Here is a 16,213-nt window from a genome sequence, read left to right on the forward strand (position 1 = left end):
CTCTGTTGCTGTACTTCATGCTCTGGTCAGGTTGTGTCCCTACAGAGTACATTCGGGTTCGGGTCTCAGACTTCCTCCCTCACCTGACCTCAGAGACCCGAACTTAGAGTCCTCAGCACAGTTCTGAGGATCAGAGGCTGCGAGCCTGGGTTCCATAGGCAAATTGTCCATTGCAAGCATCCCTGCTGAGCTGTGTCATTGATACCCAACTCTCTGTAGCCCCAGGGCCCAGTGCAGCCCACAAAGGCCCCAGAGGCCCCAGGGGATTGAGAGTAAGGAAACCTTGCTATGAGCCACAGTTTCTCCACCCAAGTGTCTCCCAAGGCTCTTGTCTGTGTAGCAACTCTTTTCTGAAGGCTTCCGCTGTATACCCTTGGCCCATCCCTGCCCTCCACTTTCCCACAGCCTCGGCTTCTGTGGCCATAGTGGCTCTCTGACTCTGGGGGTAGCCTTTTAATACTAGTGGCCAATCAAGAAAGTGTCTTACTACTCTGGCCCGTGACTGGTTAGGGGGTGGCTTTCAGCTGAGTGGAGAAGGAGTTCTCCCTGCACTGGCAGCCATACTGGGGTCAGGCGTTGTACTGGCTAGTTTTGTGTCAACTTGACACAGCTGGAGTTATCACAGAGAAAGGAGCTTCAGTTGAGGAAATGCCTCCATGAGATCCAACTGTAAGGCATTTTCTCAATTAGTGATCAAGGAGGAAAGGCCCCTTGTGGGTGGGACCATCTCTGGGCTGGTAGTCTTGGGTTCTATAAGAGAGCAGGCTGAGCAAGCCAGGTGAGGCAAGCCAGTAAAGAACATCCCTCCATGGCCTCTGAATCAGCTCCTGCTTCCTGGCCTGCTTGAGTTCCAGTCCTGACTTCCTTGGTGATGAATAGCAGTATGGAAGTGTAAGCCGAATAAACCCTTTCCTCCCCAACTTGCTTCTTGGTCATGATATTTGTGCAGGAATAGAAACCCTGACTAAGACAGGCATCATCTTTACCAGTACAGAGAAAAGCAGAATGAAGGGGCTTGGGGGATCTGGGTCAGCCAGAGCCCCTGGATGCACATATTCCTGAAGCAGGACTAAGCCTGGAACACTCTACTCACAAGCCACAGCTTGTCCAGTGTGCAGGCACACACATCACAGCTTTCTGTCATCAACAAGCAAGCCAGTCTGTTTATCCGCAGAGGTGAGAGGCAAGCCTGGCTGGAGGAGAGTGGAAAACAAGGATGGAGAGAACTTGTGGGATGAATGGAGGCTGGAGAGAGCATGCAGGGGGTGGGGCCAGAGAGAGAGAGAGAGAATGTATGCTGGGTGGGTGGGCCGGAAGAGAGCATTCAGGGTGGGTGGGGCCAGAGAGAGAGTGTGTGTATGCTGGGTGGGTGGGGCCGGAAAAGAGCATGCAGAATGTGTGTGGGGAGAGAGAGAGAGAGAGAGAGAGAGAGAGAGAGAGAGAGAGAGAGAATGAATACTGGGTGGGTGGGGCCAGAGACGTGGGGACAAAATAGTGCATGGAATGGATGAAGGTGGCCAGAGGCTTCTGAGGCACAGGGCCTCTTTGAGCCGAGAAACTTCTGGTGAACAGGAGAGGCCATGGGTGTGTGGGAGAGAAGAGAGGACATGCTGCCCTGACTGTCCCAGCTTCAGCACTAAGAATCACTGGGTTTCCTGACAGACAAGTGCAGGTAGCTGGAATGAGAACCAGACACCACATCCCGGCCCTCCCCGCAGGAACAGGCCATCCCATTGGAGTGTCATATGGGTGCCTAAGCCCCTTCTTAGGCATGGTTAAGGCTGGGGAGCCTTAGGATGGCTGGGCTGGGGACGACACCAAGATTCCCTGATACCCTGTGCTGAGCGGCACCAACACACACCAAGACAGACTGACCCAAGGGCATAGCTTCTAAGTGCAGCAGCCTGCACCTTACGGGGGGCAGCAGAGCAAAGGGGGAGAATGTGCGCGACACTTGGGGGCTGCACACGCACTGAGAGGTACTTGGCCCACTCAGGAGCCGCCTCTGGGTAGCTGATTCTTCCTCTTTGCCTTCATCTTCAAAGGTCCACTGCTCTTCACCCAGCACTCAGAACCTCAAGGTTTTGGGAAGCGTTAGTGACCATGGCCTGTACATTTGATGGTGTCACATCACCAAGGCCATATCTGGCGTACAGTAAATGATTCCTGCCCGTTGATTGGCCAAGGCTGGCTGATTGACACATGGGCCAGCCAATCGTTCCCTACAGGGCGAAGGCTCGAGGAGTGGGAACCGTTTGCTCTCTGGAAGTTCAGCCAAGGAATCCAGTGAGATCAGAGATAGAAGGGAAGGATTCTAGAGAGGTCGAGTGGATTTGGCGGCCCTTGAGAGAGAAGAGAGTGGGCCAACGGCCTTACCCATCAGGCCGCCGTGACCAAACACCCTGATGGCAAGAATGTTGTTCACGGTGCATGAATCCTGAAAGACTCAGGTCACAATGGCAGGTTCAGGGTCTAGTGAGGCACTCTCCTTAAAATGATGCCTCATAGCCTCATAGTGGAAGGCAGAGGAGACTAACGGGCCCCTCAGCTTTGTGTAGGGCATCAACTGTGAACAATAGCCTACCCTTGTCATGGGACTTGGGAGTATCTTAGTTAGGGTTTTATGGCTGTGAACAGATACCATGACCAAGGCAAGTCTTATAAAAGACAACATTTAACTGGGGCTGGTTTACAGGTTCAGAGGTTCAGTTCATTATCATCAAGGGGGGAGTGTGGCAGCATCCAGGCAGGCAGAGCTGAGAGTTCTACATCTTCATCTGAAGGCTGCTAATGGAAGACTGACTTCCAGGCAGTTGGAGTGAGGGCCTTAAGCCCACACCCACAGTGACACACCTACTCTAACAGGGCCACACCTCCTAACAGTGCCACTTCCTAGGCCAAGCATATTCAAACCATGACAGGGGGCAAGCACCTTTACTGCAGGGCCATCTCGCCCGCCTCTGGTTTAATGCTTTAAATCCGTTTTCTCAGTGGCTTGATGCTCTTTAGTTGAAAGAAACACTAGCCTGGGTTTCAGAGGTACACCTTTTTATAAAAGTACAGTGCATTCAGCAGTGTCCCCCCTCCCGGCCCTGATCCCCCCAGCTGTGATCTCTTTAGGTGGTGACACCCTCCCAGACCGTGACCCCCCCCCAGGCTGTGACCCCCGCCTCTCCTCCCCATGCACCATCCTCATCCCCTGGTTGGTGTTACATGTACTTTCATGTCACATCTGTGTATATGATTTTATAAATCTATCTAAAGTCTAGGAGCCACAACAGAGAAAATGTGGCCCTTGTCTTTCTAAGATGGCTTTCATTCATTCAACATGGTGGCCTCTGGTCACATCCTCTTCTGGCCAATGACAGCCTCAGTATTTCCCATGGCTGTGTGCATACTCCAATTCACCCATCTTTTACTGCTGGGTAGCAAGGTCGGTTCCACTTCTTAGCTGCTGTGAACAGTGTCCCAATCTACATGGATATGCGGAGATCTCTCTGTGTTGACTTTTGCCTTTGGGTGAGCATCCAGGAGTGGTAGAACTGGCTCCTGCGGTTGATCGATTGATTGATCTTGAGGCAGGAAAGGTTGATTTGACTTATAGTGGCAGAGGGGTCAGCCTATGGTCCCACAGCTTCATTGCTTGCTGGGAAGGCAGAAAGAAGAGATGACTAGAGAGACTGGAAGGGGCATGGCCCAAGCTGGGACTGAGGCTGCATTGGTAGCCCTTGTGAGGCATGCATGAAGTTTCCCCCTTAGCATCTCATAAACTGGACTTGGTGGTACATGCCTAGGATTCCAGCACTCAGGAATTGGAGGCCAGGAGATCAGGAATTCAAGGTCACCCTTGGTGACAGAGTGAATCAAAGCCAGTTTGGACCACATGAGACCCTGATGTCTTTAGTGACTCATTTTCTTTGGCTTCCCAAAGTCTCTACCCTGACCGGATGGATATCCTTGTCAGACAGTGAATCCATCGAGAGACTGGTGTGTGGATGATCTTGGAGTCATACAGGACCAAGTTGCTGATCCTTGGCCTTTCCAGGGACAATACCACACTTGAATCACAACAGAAATCTAGTACAGGCCCTGTGTACAGCCACAAAAAAGTCCCAAAGGCCTCTCCACCTCTGCCTGTGCTCTTGCCACCTCTTTCCTCACCTCAGTCCTGTGTCTTGAGAGCTTTCTATGTCCTGGACTTCATGCTCTCTAAGCACAGGTTCTGTGGTCTGGGGGCTACTGTCTCCCAGAGCCATAGCTCTCAGCTCAGAGGTGGGCAGCATGGAGTCACTGGGCGTGTGCTGGCAGCTTCTGGGTGGAGTGGCTTCAGAGCTTGTACCTGGGGGCAGGGAGAAAAGGAAGGTACCCTGCAGACTCCTCAGAAGTGTTTGCTCCGAAAGCACAGTGGTGGGGTTTCTGCTTGAATGCACTCCAGGGCTTTGTTCCCAAACTGTCCTATGGGAGACATAACACTCCCCAACACATGGATTGATTGATTGATTGACTGATGTGTCTCTGTGTCTGTGTCTCTGTGTCTGTGTGTCTGTGTATAGAAGTCAGAGGACAACAGGTGGGAGTTGGCTCTCTCCTTCTACCATGTGGGTCCTGGGCCATCAGACTTGGCAGCAAATGTGTGCACTCACTGAGCCATCTCGATGGCCCAGTAAGACTTAAATACTATACCACACACCTCTGTTCACACCTTGCATGTCTCCCAGTTCATTTCAAATAAGATGGAGACATTTTGCACATGCCTTCAGGCTCTGAAAGGGCCTGGTGGGTACCCACCAAGGCTTTAGGCTCCTGGGTCCCTCTTGTTTCCCAGACTCCTGCTCTGTGCTTCTCCCCTCGGGTTTTGGCACCTGCCATTTTTACACTTGCAACCCTTCCCCCGGATTTGTTGGCAGGTCCCTGTTGGCTCCTTATTTTAGTTCTCTTACAGAGCTTCCTTGATGGCAGGGCTCATAATTTTCTCTCTAGGAGCAGCCATGATGGCTCCCCAAAGGGTTCCTTGCCTGGGCCTGGTGACTGTGACCCATGACACCCACGATGGCCTGGCGACTGTGACCCATGACACCTGTGGCCCATTCTCACTATGTAAACCATGCAGCACTTCACCATCAGGAGACCGTATCTACCTTACATCCAGATATCCTGGTCTCTCCATGCTAATCCTAACTACCCATATGTAGGACTATGCGATCTTACTCCAAGTCCAAAAGGTCTCTGCTTCCTTCAAAGTCCTGAGCAAAGCCCCTCTGTGGCTCTTCATTACCTTGGTGTCTATACCTGCATCCTCCCTGCAGCCTGGATCTATATGCTGGCTTTTGGTCAACTCACTGAGTTCCAGACCCTTGTGTCCTTACACCAGGCCACTGCCTTGATGCTTGAAGCCAGGGTGAATGAATGAGGTTGGGGCACACACAGACACCCATGCCCAGGCTCACCTGTGTCTTCCTTCTTCGGCTCTTCACTGTCTCCAGACTCCATGACTTCACCCTTTGACCTAAGGTGGATGGTCATCTTGTTGCCGTTACCAATGGTGGCGTCCTCTAGAAAGCAGGATTTGATGTGGACTGTCTGGACTGTGTCTCCCTCAGGGTGAGGGCCTGGCTCAGATGTTTGCATGTTGAATGAAGCTCCTGGGTCAGCAGTGGTGGTTGACACTTCTAGTAAAGCAAAGAGAGAAGCCAGGAGAAGCGGGCAGTTTGCAGAGGGCCCTGGCATGTGCACCCAACCTGGGGGTCCCATCCTCACGACTCATTCTCACCAGTAACCTTGCAGATCTGGCGCATAGACTTTGCCTGGACACCCTACCTCGTGTCCCGGAACATGTCCCCACTGGACTGGAAACCAGCACCATCCCCACACCCTGCCCCAAGCTTAGCAAAACCACTCTGATCTCAACATCTTCTTCTGGACCTCTGGAGCCTTCCATCTACTCTGTGGCCAGTTCCCAGCTGGCAGATGAAGAACATGCTGTCCTACTATGGTCCATACCTTTTCATGCTGTCCTACTATGGTCCATACCTTTTTATGCTGTCCTACTATGGTTTATACCTTTTCATGCAGTCCTACTATGGTCCATATCTTTTCATGTAGTCCTACTATGGTCCATACCTTTTCATGCAGTCCTACTATGGTCCATATCTTTTCATGTAGTCCTACTATGGTTCATACCTTTTCATGCAGTCCTACTATGGTCCATATCTTTTCATGTAGTCCTACTATGGTCCATACCTTTTCATGCAGTCCTACTATGGTCCATACCTTTTCATGTAGCCCTACTATGGTCCATACCTTTTCATGCAGTCCTACTATGGTCCATACCTTTTCTTTCCCAGCCCCAGCCTCACCTCAGTGTCCCCTGAACCCTGCTGTCACCACTTCACTTTCACCCTCAAAAGTCAGGAAATGTCCATACACGGCTTTCCCAACCCCCTACATGTAGGTTCCCTCCACTCTAAGAAACTGTCATGGAAGGTGACCGCAGAGCCCTGGTTGCCTGTCCCGCTGCTACACTCTGACTCGCTGACCAATTCCTCTCTGAAAACACTTCTCCCTGGCTCTGTTAGTCCCCCTGAAACCTCCAATCATCTAAGAATCTACAGTTGCTGGCAGGCCTCTGGCAGGGTTCTCAAGTCACTGTGTCATCGGGACACTGTTATAACAATTCGCTACTGGCTTCCTTTATTTCCTTAGGTCACCATCCAGGCCTCCGCCACCCCTATGACCCGGCTTCCTCCCACTCAGCCTCCTTCCTATTTGTAGGTGCTGACTGACTGCACGTGGGTGCTGGGAGCCTGAGGACCCCGAGTGCCAGATCTAAAACCTCGGCGCTCCTCAGCGATACCTCTCAAGGCAGAAATGAGTTTTGCCACATGGTTCTCTCCTGGCAAAAACTCAGGCTTCTGGGTTCTTTCTAAATATTGTGGGGTGACAGAGGCCACCATACCTGGGGGGCTGTCAGAAAAGCTATAAGAGGGGTGCTTCCCTGCATCCCCCACGAGGCTCATCTCGTTGTGGTGGCCAAGCTGCACTTGTTGGAGCAAGGACTTGTCCATGTAGATGTACTGAGCTCCGTGGGCAACAGGGGGCATGTCCTGAGCAGAGGCGTCCCATGCCAAGGGTAGAGGGTGAGAGGTCCTGGGACCTGGGAGGGAAGGAGATTAAAGATTTGCTAGAGACTCCAGATCGATCTGTTCACAGGCTCAGCACCTGAAGCAGCTGGAGTTGGGCAATTTGCATTCTCAGTGGGGCCCAAGGTACTTTTGGGACACCTGCCTGCTGGGTCTCCTTAACCTTTGACCCCATCAAAGGAAAGGCCCCCAAGGGAGAATATGTCCACCAACCCTCCTGAGAAGGGTCCTGGCCGTGTTTATTTCTCGGGTGCTCAGTTTTTAGTCTTTCTCTTATGATTTTCAAATTAAAGGAACGCAGAAACTTTCAAACACATTTGAATCTGAAAATGTTGAGCCCTTTAACACTCCTAAGTAAAATAGCCAGACAGGAAGGAGGGCCATAAAAACCAGGGGAGTCATGATGGGGCAATGGGCCTACAGTAGAACAGATTTCTTCTGAGGGCATGGAGAGACTTTGCGTTTGGAATTGATGATGCTCTTGTGCGTGGCTGACAGGGACAGATTGTAAGGTGGCCCCACACCCTCTAAGCCATATGCGAATTACAGAGGAAACACTCCCTGAACAGCACCGACTTGCATCAAAACCAGGATGCTGAGGCTGGGGGTTGGCTGGGAATGGTAAGAGCATTGCCCTGCAAACATAGGACCTGGGGTTGGATCCCAGCACCCATGTAAAAGCCAGGCCTGGCTGCGTGCAACTGTACCACAAGTGCTGAGGGACACTGAGACAGGTTCACTGGAACTTCCTGTCTGCAAGTCTTGCTCCAGGTTCAGTGAGAGACGCTGTATGGATGAGATGTGACAGAACAGGACACCTGACAACATCTTCTGCTTCTGAGTAGGCTCCAGTAAACACACTCACACAGTCACACAAACATACACATACATGCACATGCAAAGACACAAACTCACACACACAAACATACACATACATGCACACACAAACACACTCATACACAAAGTCACACAAACACACACATTTAGGCAAGTAGATAGGTAGGTAGGTAGGTAGATAGATAGATAGATATATGTAGGTAAGTAGATAGATATATAGATAAGAAGCCACTGAGTGTAAGATGACCCCAACTTTTCATGACACAATTTGAGAGACGGGAATGTGTTCAGAGCAGAGAACTGCAGTAACCATCTCACTGTGTCCTGCTGAGAGAGAGAGGGAGCCGAATTATTCTCATACAAAAGGTTTTGATCTCATTGAGAAGGAGCAAAATTAGTGAGAGTGCAGGTGAGGTGTGGTCCTTGGGTCTCACTCTGAGAAAGGCCGTGCCTAAGGCATGCCTGAGGAGGTGAGGCAGTTGCTCTCTCCTTGGAGGACCAGGTCCCCTCTCAGTCCCCCTCAGCCAGGACCCTCCTCTTACCTGGCTCACCACAGGCTTTCTCTCTTACTATGACATTCCCGTGACCAATCTGGATGGCGTTTGAATTGGCAATGGAGATGTGGCTGTTGGCTCCTTGTTGGCAGATCATGTTGACCGGATTGTGCTGACAAATAATCGCAGGGGACTCTTGTGTGACTCCAGAATGAGCTAGAGAATAATATTCCATTGAGTTCTTTGTCTTGAAGACATAGGAGGTGTCTCTTATCAACAGCACTGAACTTCCCTGGGAGCTTGCTGACACCTGAACCCAGACCCCATCCTGGGGGCCTGAGAAAGAGGGTGCAAGGAAAGATTCAGGAGCTGCTTGCAGCTGGCCACAGCCTTCCATACTCGTGTATGATGGACACAGCTGGAGCCTCTCCTGAAATCCCTGTAGCAGGCGCTCTACCTGTGTGTCCTAGCCACAGTGTCTCCCTGGGGGGATGATGGAAACTCCCACTCTCTCCCTACCCTGCCCCTGTTGCCAGAGTCCCGTAGAGTCCTTGGTGCTGAGCCCCAAGCTTTTCTCACTTCAGCAATGCTTATAAAATGCCCCATATGGTTGGTTGACCTCTAATGACATTATTGAAGATTTAAGATATGACCTTTTGTTTAAAAGCTGCCTTCTACACTGTCATTTCTTCCAAAAGCTGAGGTGTGAGAGAGAGAGAGAGAGAGAGAGAGAGAGAATAGCTCACACCAGCCAAGCCCAGAGCCTGTACCACGTGCCACAGGGCCACATGCCCGCTCCAAATGGAGACGTGTGCACCTCTGTGAACTCCTTTCCCCATAAATTAAAGTAGCCCAGCATGGGGACAGACATCTGTCATCCCCATATTTGGAAGGTGGAAGTAGGAAGATCAGGAGTTCAAGGTCATCTCAGCTACACGAGATTATCTAGAAAGAAAGAAAGAAAGAAAGAAAGAAAGAAAGAAAGAGAGAGAGAGAGAAAGAACAACTACAGAAAGAAAGGAAAGAAAGAATGAAGAAAGAAAAAGAAAGAAAGAAAGAACAACAGAAAGAAAAGAAAGAAAGAAGGAAGAAAGAAGAAAGAAAGAAAGAAAGAACAACTACAGAAAGAAAGGAAAGAAAGAAGGAAGAAAGAAAAAGAAAGAACAACAGAAAGAAAAGAAAAGAAAGAAAAGAAAGGAAGAAGGAAGAAAGAAAAAGAAAGAAAGAACAACTACAGAAAGAAAGGAAAGAAAGAAGGAAGAAAGAACAACAACAGAAAGAAAGGAAAGAAAGAAGGAAGAAAGAAAAAGAAAGAAAGGACAACAGAAAGAAAAGAAAGAAAGAAGGAAGAAAGAAAAAGAAAGAACAACTACAGAAAGAAAGGAAAGAAAGAAGGAAGAAGGAAAGAAAGAACAACTACAGAAAGAAAGGAAAGAAAGAAGGAAGAAAGAAAAAGAAAGAAAGAACAACAGAAAGAAAAGAAAGAAAGAAAAGAAAGAAAGAAAAGAAAGGAAGAAGGAAGAAAGAAAAAGAAAGAAAGAACAACTACAGAAAGAAAGGAAAGAAAGAAGGAGGAAAGAAAAAGAGAGAAAGGAAGAAAGGAAGAAAGAAAGAGAAAGAGAAAACTAACAAAATTTCTAACCATGTTTCTGTAACAATGAGCATACTTGGGATGAAACAGTTTAGAGATGCATTCTTTAATTGTTCATTTATTTTACTGGCTTTAAAAGATATTTTTCCAGGTGTAGTGGTGCTTTAATCCCAGAATTTAATAGGCAGAAGCAAGAAGATCTCTGTGGGTTCAAGACCAGCTTGGTCTACATGGTGAGTTCTAGGACATCCAGGGCTACATGGCAAGACTGTTTCACAAAAAAAAAAAAAAAAAAGAAAAAAAAGAAAAAATACATTTAAAAAAGAACATGGGGGGGGGTGTTTCCTGAGAGCACCAGGGCTCAGAGCTGATACTGCTACCCCCACAGATCTCGGCATCTTCAGGCTTCTATACAAGTCTAGCCCAGCCCTCTCCTTAAACAATCTTATTTACTTGTTTTCAATTTGGGTTTTGTGGTTTAGGATAGCTTTGAACTCGAAGTTCTTCTCCCTCTGCCTCCCAAAGGCTGGGATAAGAGCCCGGCACTGTCCTGTCTTGCCTGCCTTCTTCAAGTGACTAAAACCCCCAAGTTGGACAAGGTGTTCACAGAGAGTCATAACTAAATTCAGGCTGACCCCTGTGTCCAGGCTGACCAATTCCAGTGTGTTCCTCCCTCCAGACTTTCTGTATTTTAGCCCTCAGAAGCCTCCAGAACCCCCTCTATTGGACTCCAGAATCCTCTCTCCTCAGAGATGGCTAGAAGAAACCTCCTATGTGTAAATAAATTTTATTTGCCAGATGTAATGAGAAGGAGACTTGTAGGCTCACTGCTGAATAAGCTCACCCTTTCTAGTTCTTTCTGAACCCTGGCTGGCTGGTTCAACTCAGTTGTTCTGAATTTTGCAAAACTCCTCTCCAAGTTGACTGATTCGGTCTGGCTTCTCTCAGTGAACTGTTCTGCTTTGCCTCAGACAACCGGCAATTTGTTCTAATCTCCCGGTTCCTTCTCCTTCTCCTCTGGCTTCAGCCGCCTCTGCTGACCTGCACTGCACCGCATGGACTCAGGAGGAACTCAGCTCCTCTGCCCTGCGCTCACCACACTGACTCCCAACTGACTCAACCTCCAGCTCGCTGACTGCATCCTCTCCCCCTGTGCTGCTCTTAGATAGATTTTTCTCTCAATTGTTGGGCGTATTCTATCTCTGGCTCAGTCTGTCAAATCTTTCTTTGATTTGTCACTTCGTCTGCCCCTCAATTAGACATCGTTTTCAGACATGGCTGTGTCCTACAGACTAACCTTACCTACGTTGTTTGGGATTAAAGAGATGTACTAAGGGCATGTCTGCATTCCAGCCAAGCCACACAGACCTAGAAAGTCTTTGGCCTTGTCAAAGCAGCCAGGTTTCTGGATTAAAATTCCTCTACATATAATGTTTTGTTGGATTCCACGGACTTCATTAAAGATATCAATGGGTCACCTTCTTCCAATAGCTGGAGACCCTATGGGCACTGCGAATGAGGCAAGCAGGCCCTTACCAGCCAAGACCAGCAGCTGGTTGGCTCTCCCTCCTTAATCCTGGCAGCAACCCTCCCTCCTGGAACACCTCTCTAAAGGCTATTGTGGAGACGTGGTTGACTGGGTAGAGCACTGGCTGCTCTTCTAGAGGATCCAGGGCTCAGCACCTTCATGGTGGCTCACAGCTATCTATAACTCCAATTCCACCCAGAAGAATTCCCTCCTCTAGCCTCTGCAGGCACTGTATGCATGTGGTGCACATACATGCAGGCAATGCGTTCATACACATAAAATAAAATAAAATAAAATAAAATAAAATAAAATACATAAATTGAAAAGAAAATCCAAACAAACAAACATCTGGCCCTACACCATCTAATCCTTATCCTTGATTTTTTTTTTTTCAACCTTACCCTAGGTGACCTAATCTTGATCCTCGACCTTCCTGACCTGAAACCTGACCTTCCCAACCTGACCCTTGATCCCTGACCTCCCCACACTGACTTTGCCCTGTCATACCTATGTCTTGGCCTTCCTGACGTGAGTGGTAGATCTTCCACGTCTGTCCGTCATAGCTCAGAAGGTGCTTATTTCTCATGGAATACAGGAGTGGGTTCACTTCTTTGGCTGTCGTCATTCCCAGAGCCTTGGCGATGTGCAGGGCCCTGTGAGGCCCATTGGCTTCCAGGAATCTTAATATTCTTTCATCTGCAAGGTGGGAGGCAGGCACTTAGTGGGAAGAGGGTCCTGGGCTTGCATCTGTCCACCACCTACTGGCTATGGCCTGGGACACTTAGGAAGCCCAGGGACAAGGTGATCAGGTGGCATTGGTTACAGTGGTCATCTGGAGACCAGGCAAATGAAGCTCTCACCCTAGAGCTGGCTCAGACTGGCACAAGGGTGTCAGAGTCCATGTCTTGCCATTTAGAGCCTCTCTTCTAACAGTGAGTCTGGCCTCTGATACTCCTGTGGAGCTTCAGCGGTCTGGAGAGGCCCATGGGGGTGCACTGAGCTGCAGACCAGGGCCCCCTGAAGTTGCACCTACATCTCTTTAGGGTCTTGAGTCTGGAAGAAGGATGTGTCCGTTGGAGATGGGAGACACCCTGCTCCACTAAACATGGGGAATGATTTCTCAGGGGAGCTGGGGGCAGCACATTAGGCTGGGACCCAGGACCTCCTGTCTGTTTGGGTCACAGATACTGTCTGCTGAAGGTTGAGGTCCCAAGGCTGCTTCCTTTCCTGTCTCTATCTGGAGCTGAATGAAGGCAAGGTGGCCCTGGGGACCGCATCAGCTCTTGGAACTCTGGGTCCTTTCTTCTTGATGGCTCTCAAAGTCACCTGAAGGCTCTGAGTGAATCCTTACCCATCAGCCCTCACTATCCGTGTAACTATTGCCTGCAGTGTGTCTTCACTACTGCTAATGTCTATTGCACACCTACTATGTATAAGCCCTAAGCTTCACATTTGGCTCCATTGGCCAGAAGAAATCAAGAGACAGAGAGGGAATGGCCAAGCTCAGATTTGAAGCCAAGCCTCGTGGCTCTTAATGTGCGTGTAGGGGGGAGGAGAGCTTAGTGTGTGTGGGGGGTCTGCTCTGCCTACATGACAGATTACCAAGGCTAGGCTGGGCACTGGAGTTCTCAGGGATTGCAGGAGCCCCATCTCCAGAAGCAGCCCCGCCTATGCTCCATGTTGCAGGCTCTGGGGAGGACACTCTGTCCTCCTTCTTCAGGCGGTAAAGGACTTGATTGAGGGTTTTCTTGGGCACTTGGCATTTCTTCACCAGCTGGCCAATCTTCACAGGGCCGCCGTCATCGCTCAACACCTGCAGGATCTTTTGCTCCAGATTGTCTGGGGAGGAACCCAGAGAAGAGCTGAGTTAAGCCTAGTCCCCAGAGCAGAGAAGGCACCTGTGACCTGGGCCAAGCAGACAGGAACGACGACACCACCCAGAGGCAAGGGTGTCAGTCAGGTGGCCCCTCACCCCACAACTAGATGTCTGGGTGGCCAAATGGTAAAATAGTATACAGCCTGCCCTGTGTACTATGTGGAACCCAAACAGGTAGGAACCCCCAACTCTCGGACGATGGAACAAAAGGGAGAGGCAGGAAACCAAGTCTAGCCCTGAAGTCCCTATTTGGTGTCTTGATGGCCTCTCAGCCTGGCCAGGAGTCCCTTTCTCTCCTGCTCAGCACCCACATCGAAGGCATGGGTGTTCCCAGCCCAGGAGCCCAGCAGATAAGAAAAATGGGTCTCTCCTCCCTTGCCTGATACAGCAGGAGTCCTGAAAACCCAGCTCAGCTCTTTAACCCAGCCTCAATGTCATCTTCCAGATGCCTGCCTGCCAACTCCAGAAGGCTTCCTCCCAGAGCCCTCCACCCCTGCTAGCTACCCAGCCTCCTCCTCCGTGTCTAACCCTGAGGATCCCCAAGTTCCACCTCATGTCCCTTCCAGCACGTCTGTCTGCTTATCCATGAGTCTGCCTCTACCTTTCTTTCTTTCCTCTTGTGACAAAGTCTAGCTCAGGCTAGCCTGGAACTCATAGCAATCCTCCTGCTTCAGCCACAGCCCCACCCCAGGGTGGGGCTGGGGGTGGGGGTGGAGGAGGAGGAGGGTGTTGGGGGAAGGATTATAGCACTGAGCATCTATTCCTGACTTGGCTTTGCCTTGCCTTGTAAAACCTTTGCTGGGGAGTGTGCCCTGTAGTGGCCTCTCCTTCATTCCTTTCTCCCACTGGCCCCTAGGGACACACAAGGCAGGCCAAGCCTTCTCCAAAGGGTGAACTTGAAGGACTGGTTGCAGGGTCTGAAAGTGGGACTTTGGAAAGCAGAAGGCTGCAGGTGACAGGCTGGAAAGGTTAGCAGTGAAAGGAAACCATGGGAACCAGGTGACCTTAGTTCTGGTCTTTGCTTGGCTCCTCCCTGATAGCTTTTGAGCAACCACTTCTAGTATGTTGAAATAAGAAATGATTTTCAGCTGGGCGTGGTGGCGCACGCCTTTAATCCCAGCTCTTGGAAGGCAGAGGCAGGCGGATTTCTGAGTTCGAGGCCAGTCTAGTCTACAGAGTGAGTTCCAAGACAGCCAGGGCTACACAGAAAAACCCTGTCTCGAAAAAACCAAACCAAACAAAAGCAAACAAACAAAAAACAAAAATGAAGTGCTTTTCAAAAGATGAAGAAGAAAAGCAGTGAACTAAATCCTGCCCACAGCATGGCAGCCTCACACAGCCCTGCACCCCGCAGCCTCCCATAGCCCAGAAGCCCCTAGACAGGGTATGTAGTCTCAGCAAGGGTTCAAATAGGGCAGGAGAAGAGCTTGAATGTAAAATCAAAGTCACATCTCCTTATCAAAGCAAAGTCCTCTCTTGAAATGACAGTTCGGAGCCCGAGGGCTGTCACAGGCCTTGGTGACCTCATCAATGAGGTAAGGTGACATGAAGGATCTGGGGCACAGGATCCTTGAAGCAAGCTGACTTCCCTGTGGTGACCTCAGAATCCTGTTGCTGTCTGGGCCAAGGAAAGAGCTAGGAGCCTTAGAAACATCAGCTGGGACCCACGCGAGGTGAAGGAAGAGGTTTAGCTTACCTCCTGTGCTCAAGTCAACAGGAGCTTCTGCCATGCTCACAGCAGCCTTGGGGCTCCTTTAGGGCAGGGGGTGGCAGTTTCTGGCACTGTGGTCAGGCCTGGGGCTCTGAATCCACAGGCAAGAATGGCTGCTTGGACCTGCAGGCACCAGCTGTTACCATCCCGGAAACAAATACCCATCTGGCTCCATCCCCTCCCCGCCCTCCAGCTTTTCAAAGAAAGAGAAAATGAAACTTTGGTGTGGTTCTCGGAAAGAAAGGGTGTCGAAATCGAAATTGAAATCGGGGTGGGTGAGCAAGCTGGAGTTGGATGACTGTGTGACAGAGAAGAGAGGAGTCTTGGCCTCTGGGGTGGAGACTGGTCTCCCACCGGGAGAGCTCTATCTGAAGAGAACTCTGTGAAAGCCCTGTGAGGAGGAAGATAGATCTAGGAAAAGGCACCTACTGTGCCTCCCCCACATGCCCACAGGCAGGTGTAGTACCATCTACTCACATACCTTCTAGAAAAAGAGCCCCTTTTCTCACTTTCATAAATTCTCAGTGACCCGTGAACAGCTCAGACACTTCTCTGTTCCATATTACGTAAGAGGGGATCGGGGCTCACAGAGATGGCCTTGTGTCCACCACTCAGCTCACAATAATCCCAGAATCTGGGTCCCGGCTACAGGGTGGAGGTGGGGTGAGTGCAGAGGCCATGATCTTGGGACCTCTGTACCTGTCTGGTGTGCAGGTCACTGGTGCACAGGGCAAGACAGCAGCAGTCGTTGGAGACTAGAAGGAGGTGATGTGCCTGGAGGATGTCTGCCAAGCAAGCAGGAGGTGGCAGGTCCCCAGTCAGCTTCACCTTACAGAACCTGAAAGGGTCACCAAGGGACCAAGACCAGGCCAGGTCTACACAGCTTAGGATGGGCCTGTGCATGGGAAAATATTAACATTTCCAAGTGATTTTTTTATGACTTCCAGGGAGGAAAAACAGTGCCTGCAGAGCCAGCCAAGGAAAACAGAAACCGCACTGCCTGTTGCCACCCAAAATAAATAAAGTCGCTTTTAAAT

At 50.1% G+C, this 16,213-nt stretch overlaps 1 protein-coding gene across 3 annotated transcripts; it reads right to left on the reverse strand.

The window, feature by feature from the left end:
* Positions 1 to 3,031: 3,031 nt before the first annotated feature.
* On the reverse strand, positions 3,032 to 15,379 carry Zbp1 (Z-DNA binding protein 1). Of its 3 annotated transcripts, NM_021394.2 has the most exons (8): positions 15,162 to 15,342; positions 13,192 to 13,428; positions 12,097 to 12,285; positions 8,519 to 8,686; positions 6,956 to 7,153; positions 5,448 to 5,669; positions 4,162 to 4,339; positions 3,032 to 3,646 (listed from the first exon to the last, which is right to left on the reverse strand). In NM_021394.2, exons 1-8 carry the CDS (start codon positions 15,193 to 15,195, stop codon positions 3,637 to 3,639), a joined length of 1,236 nt encoding a protein of 411 aa, NP_067369.2. In that variant the 5' UTR covers positions 15,196 to 15,342; the 3' UTR covers positions 3,032 to 3,636. The 3 variants fall into 3 exon arrangements, 2 of the variants coding, with proteins under 2 accessions (NP_067369.2, NP_001132991.1); XR_003953680.1 differs by lacking the exons at positions 3,032 to 3,646; positions 4,162 to 4,339 and having other exon boundaries at positions 8,547 to 8,686; positions 15,162 to 15,379; NM_001139519.1 differs by lacking the exons at positions 3,032 to 3,646; positions 4,162 to 4,339; positions 5,448 to 5,669; positions 6,956 to 7,153; positions 8,519 to 8,686 and adding an exon at positions 10,156 to 10,329.
* Between the last annotated feature and the right edge of the window lie 834 nt (positions 15,380 to 16,213).

This window comes from Mus musculus, chromosome 2, assembly GCF_000001635.26.
Source record: "Mus musculus strain C57BL/6J chromosome 2, GRCm38.p6 C57BL/6J".
NCBI classification, from domain to species: Eukaryota; Metazoa; Chordata; class Mammalia; order Rodentia; family Muridae; genus Mus; species Mus musculus.

Excerpts from the sequence above, each read along its gene's own strand:
- Zbp1 (NM_021394.2), bottom strand. The coding sequence starts at position 15,195 with ATGGCAGAAGCTCCTGTTGACTTGAGCACAGGAG. Across the intron at positions 13,429-15,161 it reads TGTTGACTTGAGCACAGGAG|ACAATCTGGAGCAAAAGATC; the intron begins GTAAGCTAAACC and ends GTTCCTCCCCAG. Across the intron at positions 8,687-12,096 it reads TCAGGAAGGCCAAGACATAG|CTCATTCTGGAGTCACACAA; the intron begins GTATGACAGGGC and ends ATTATTCTCTAG.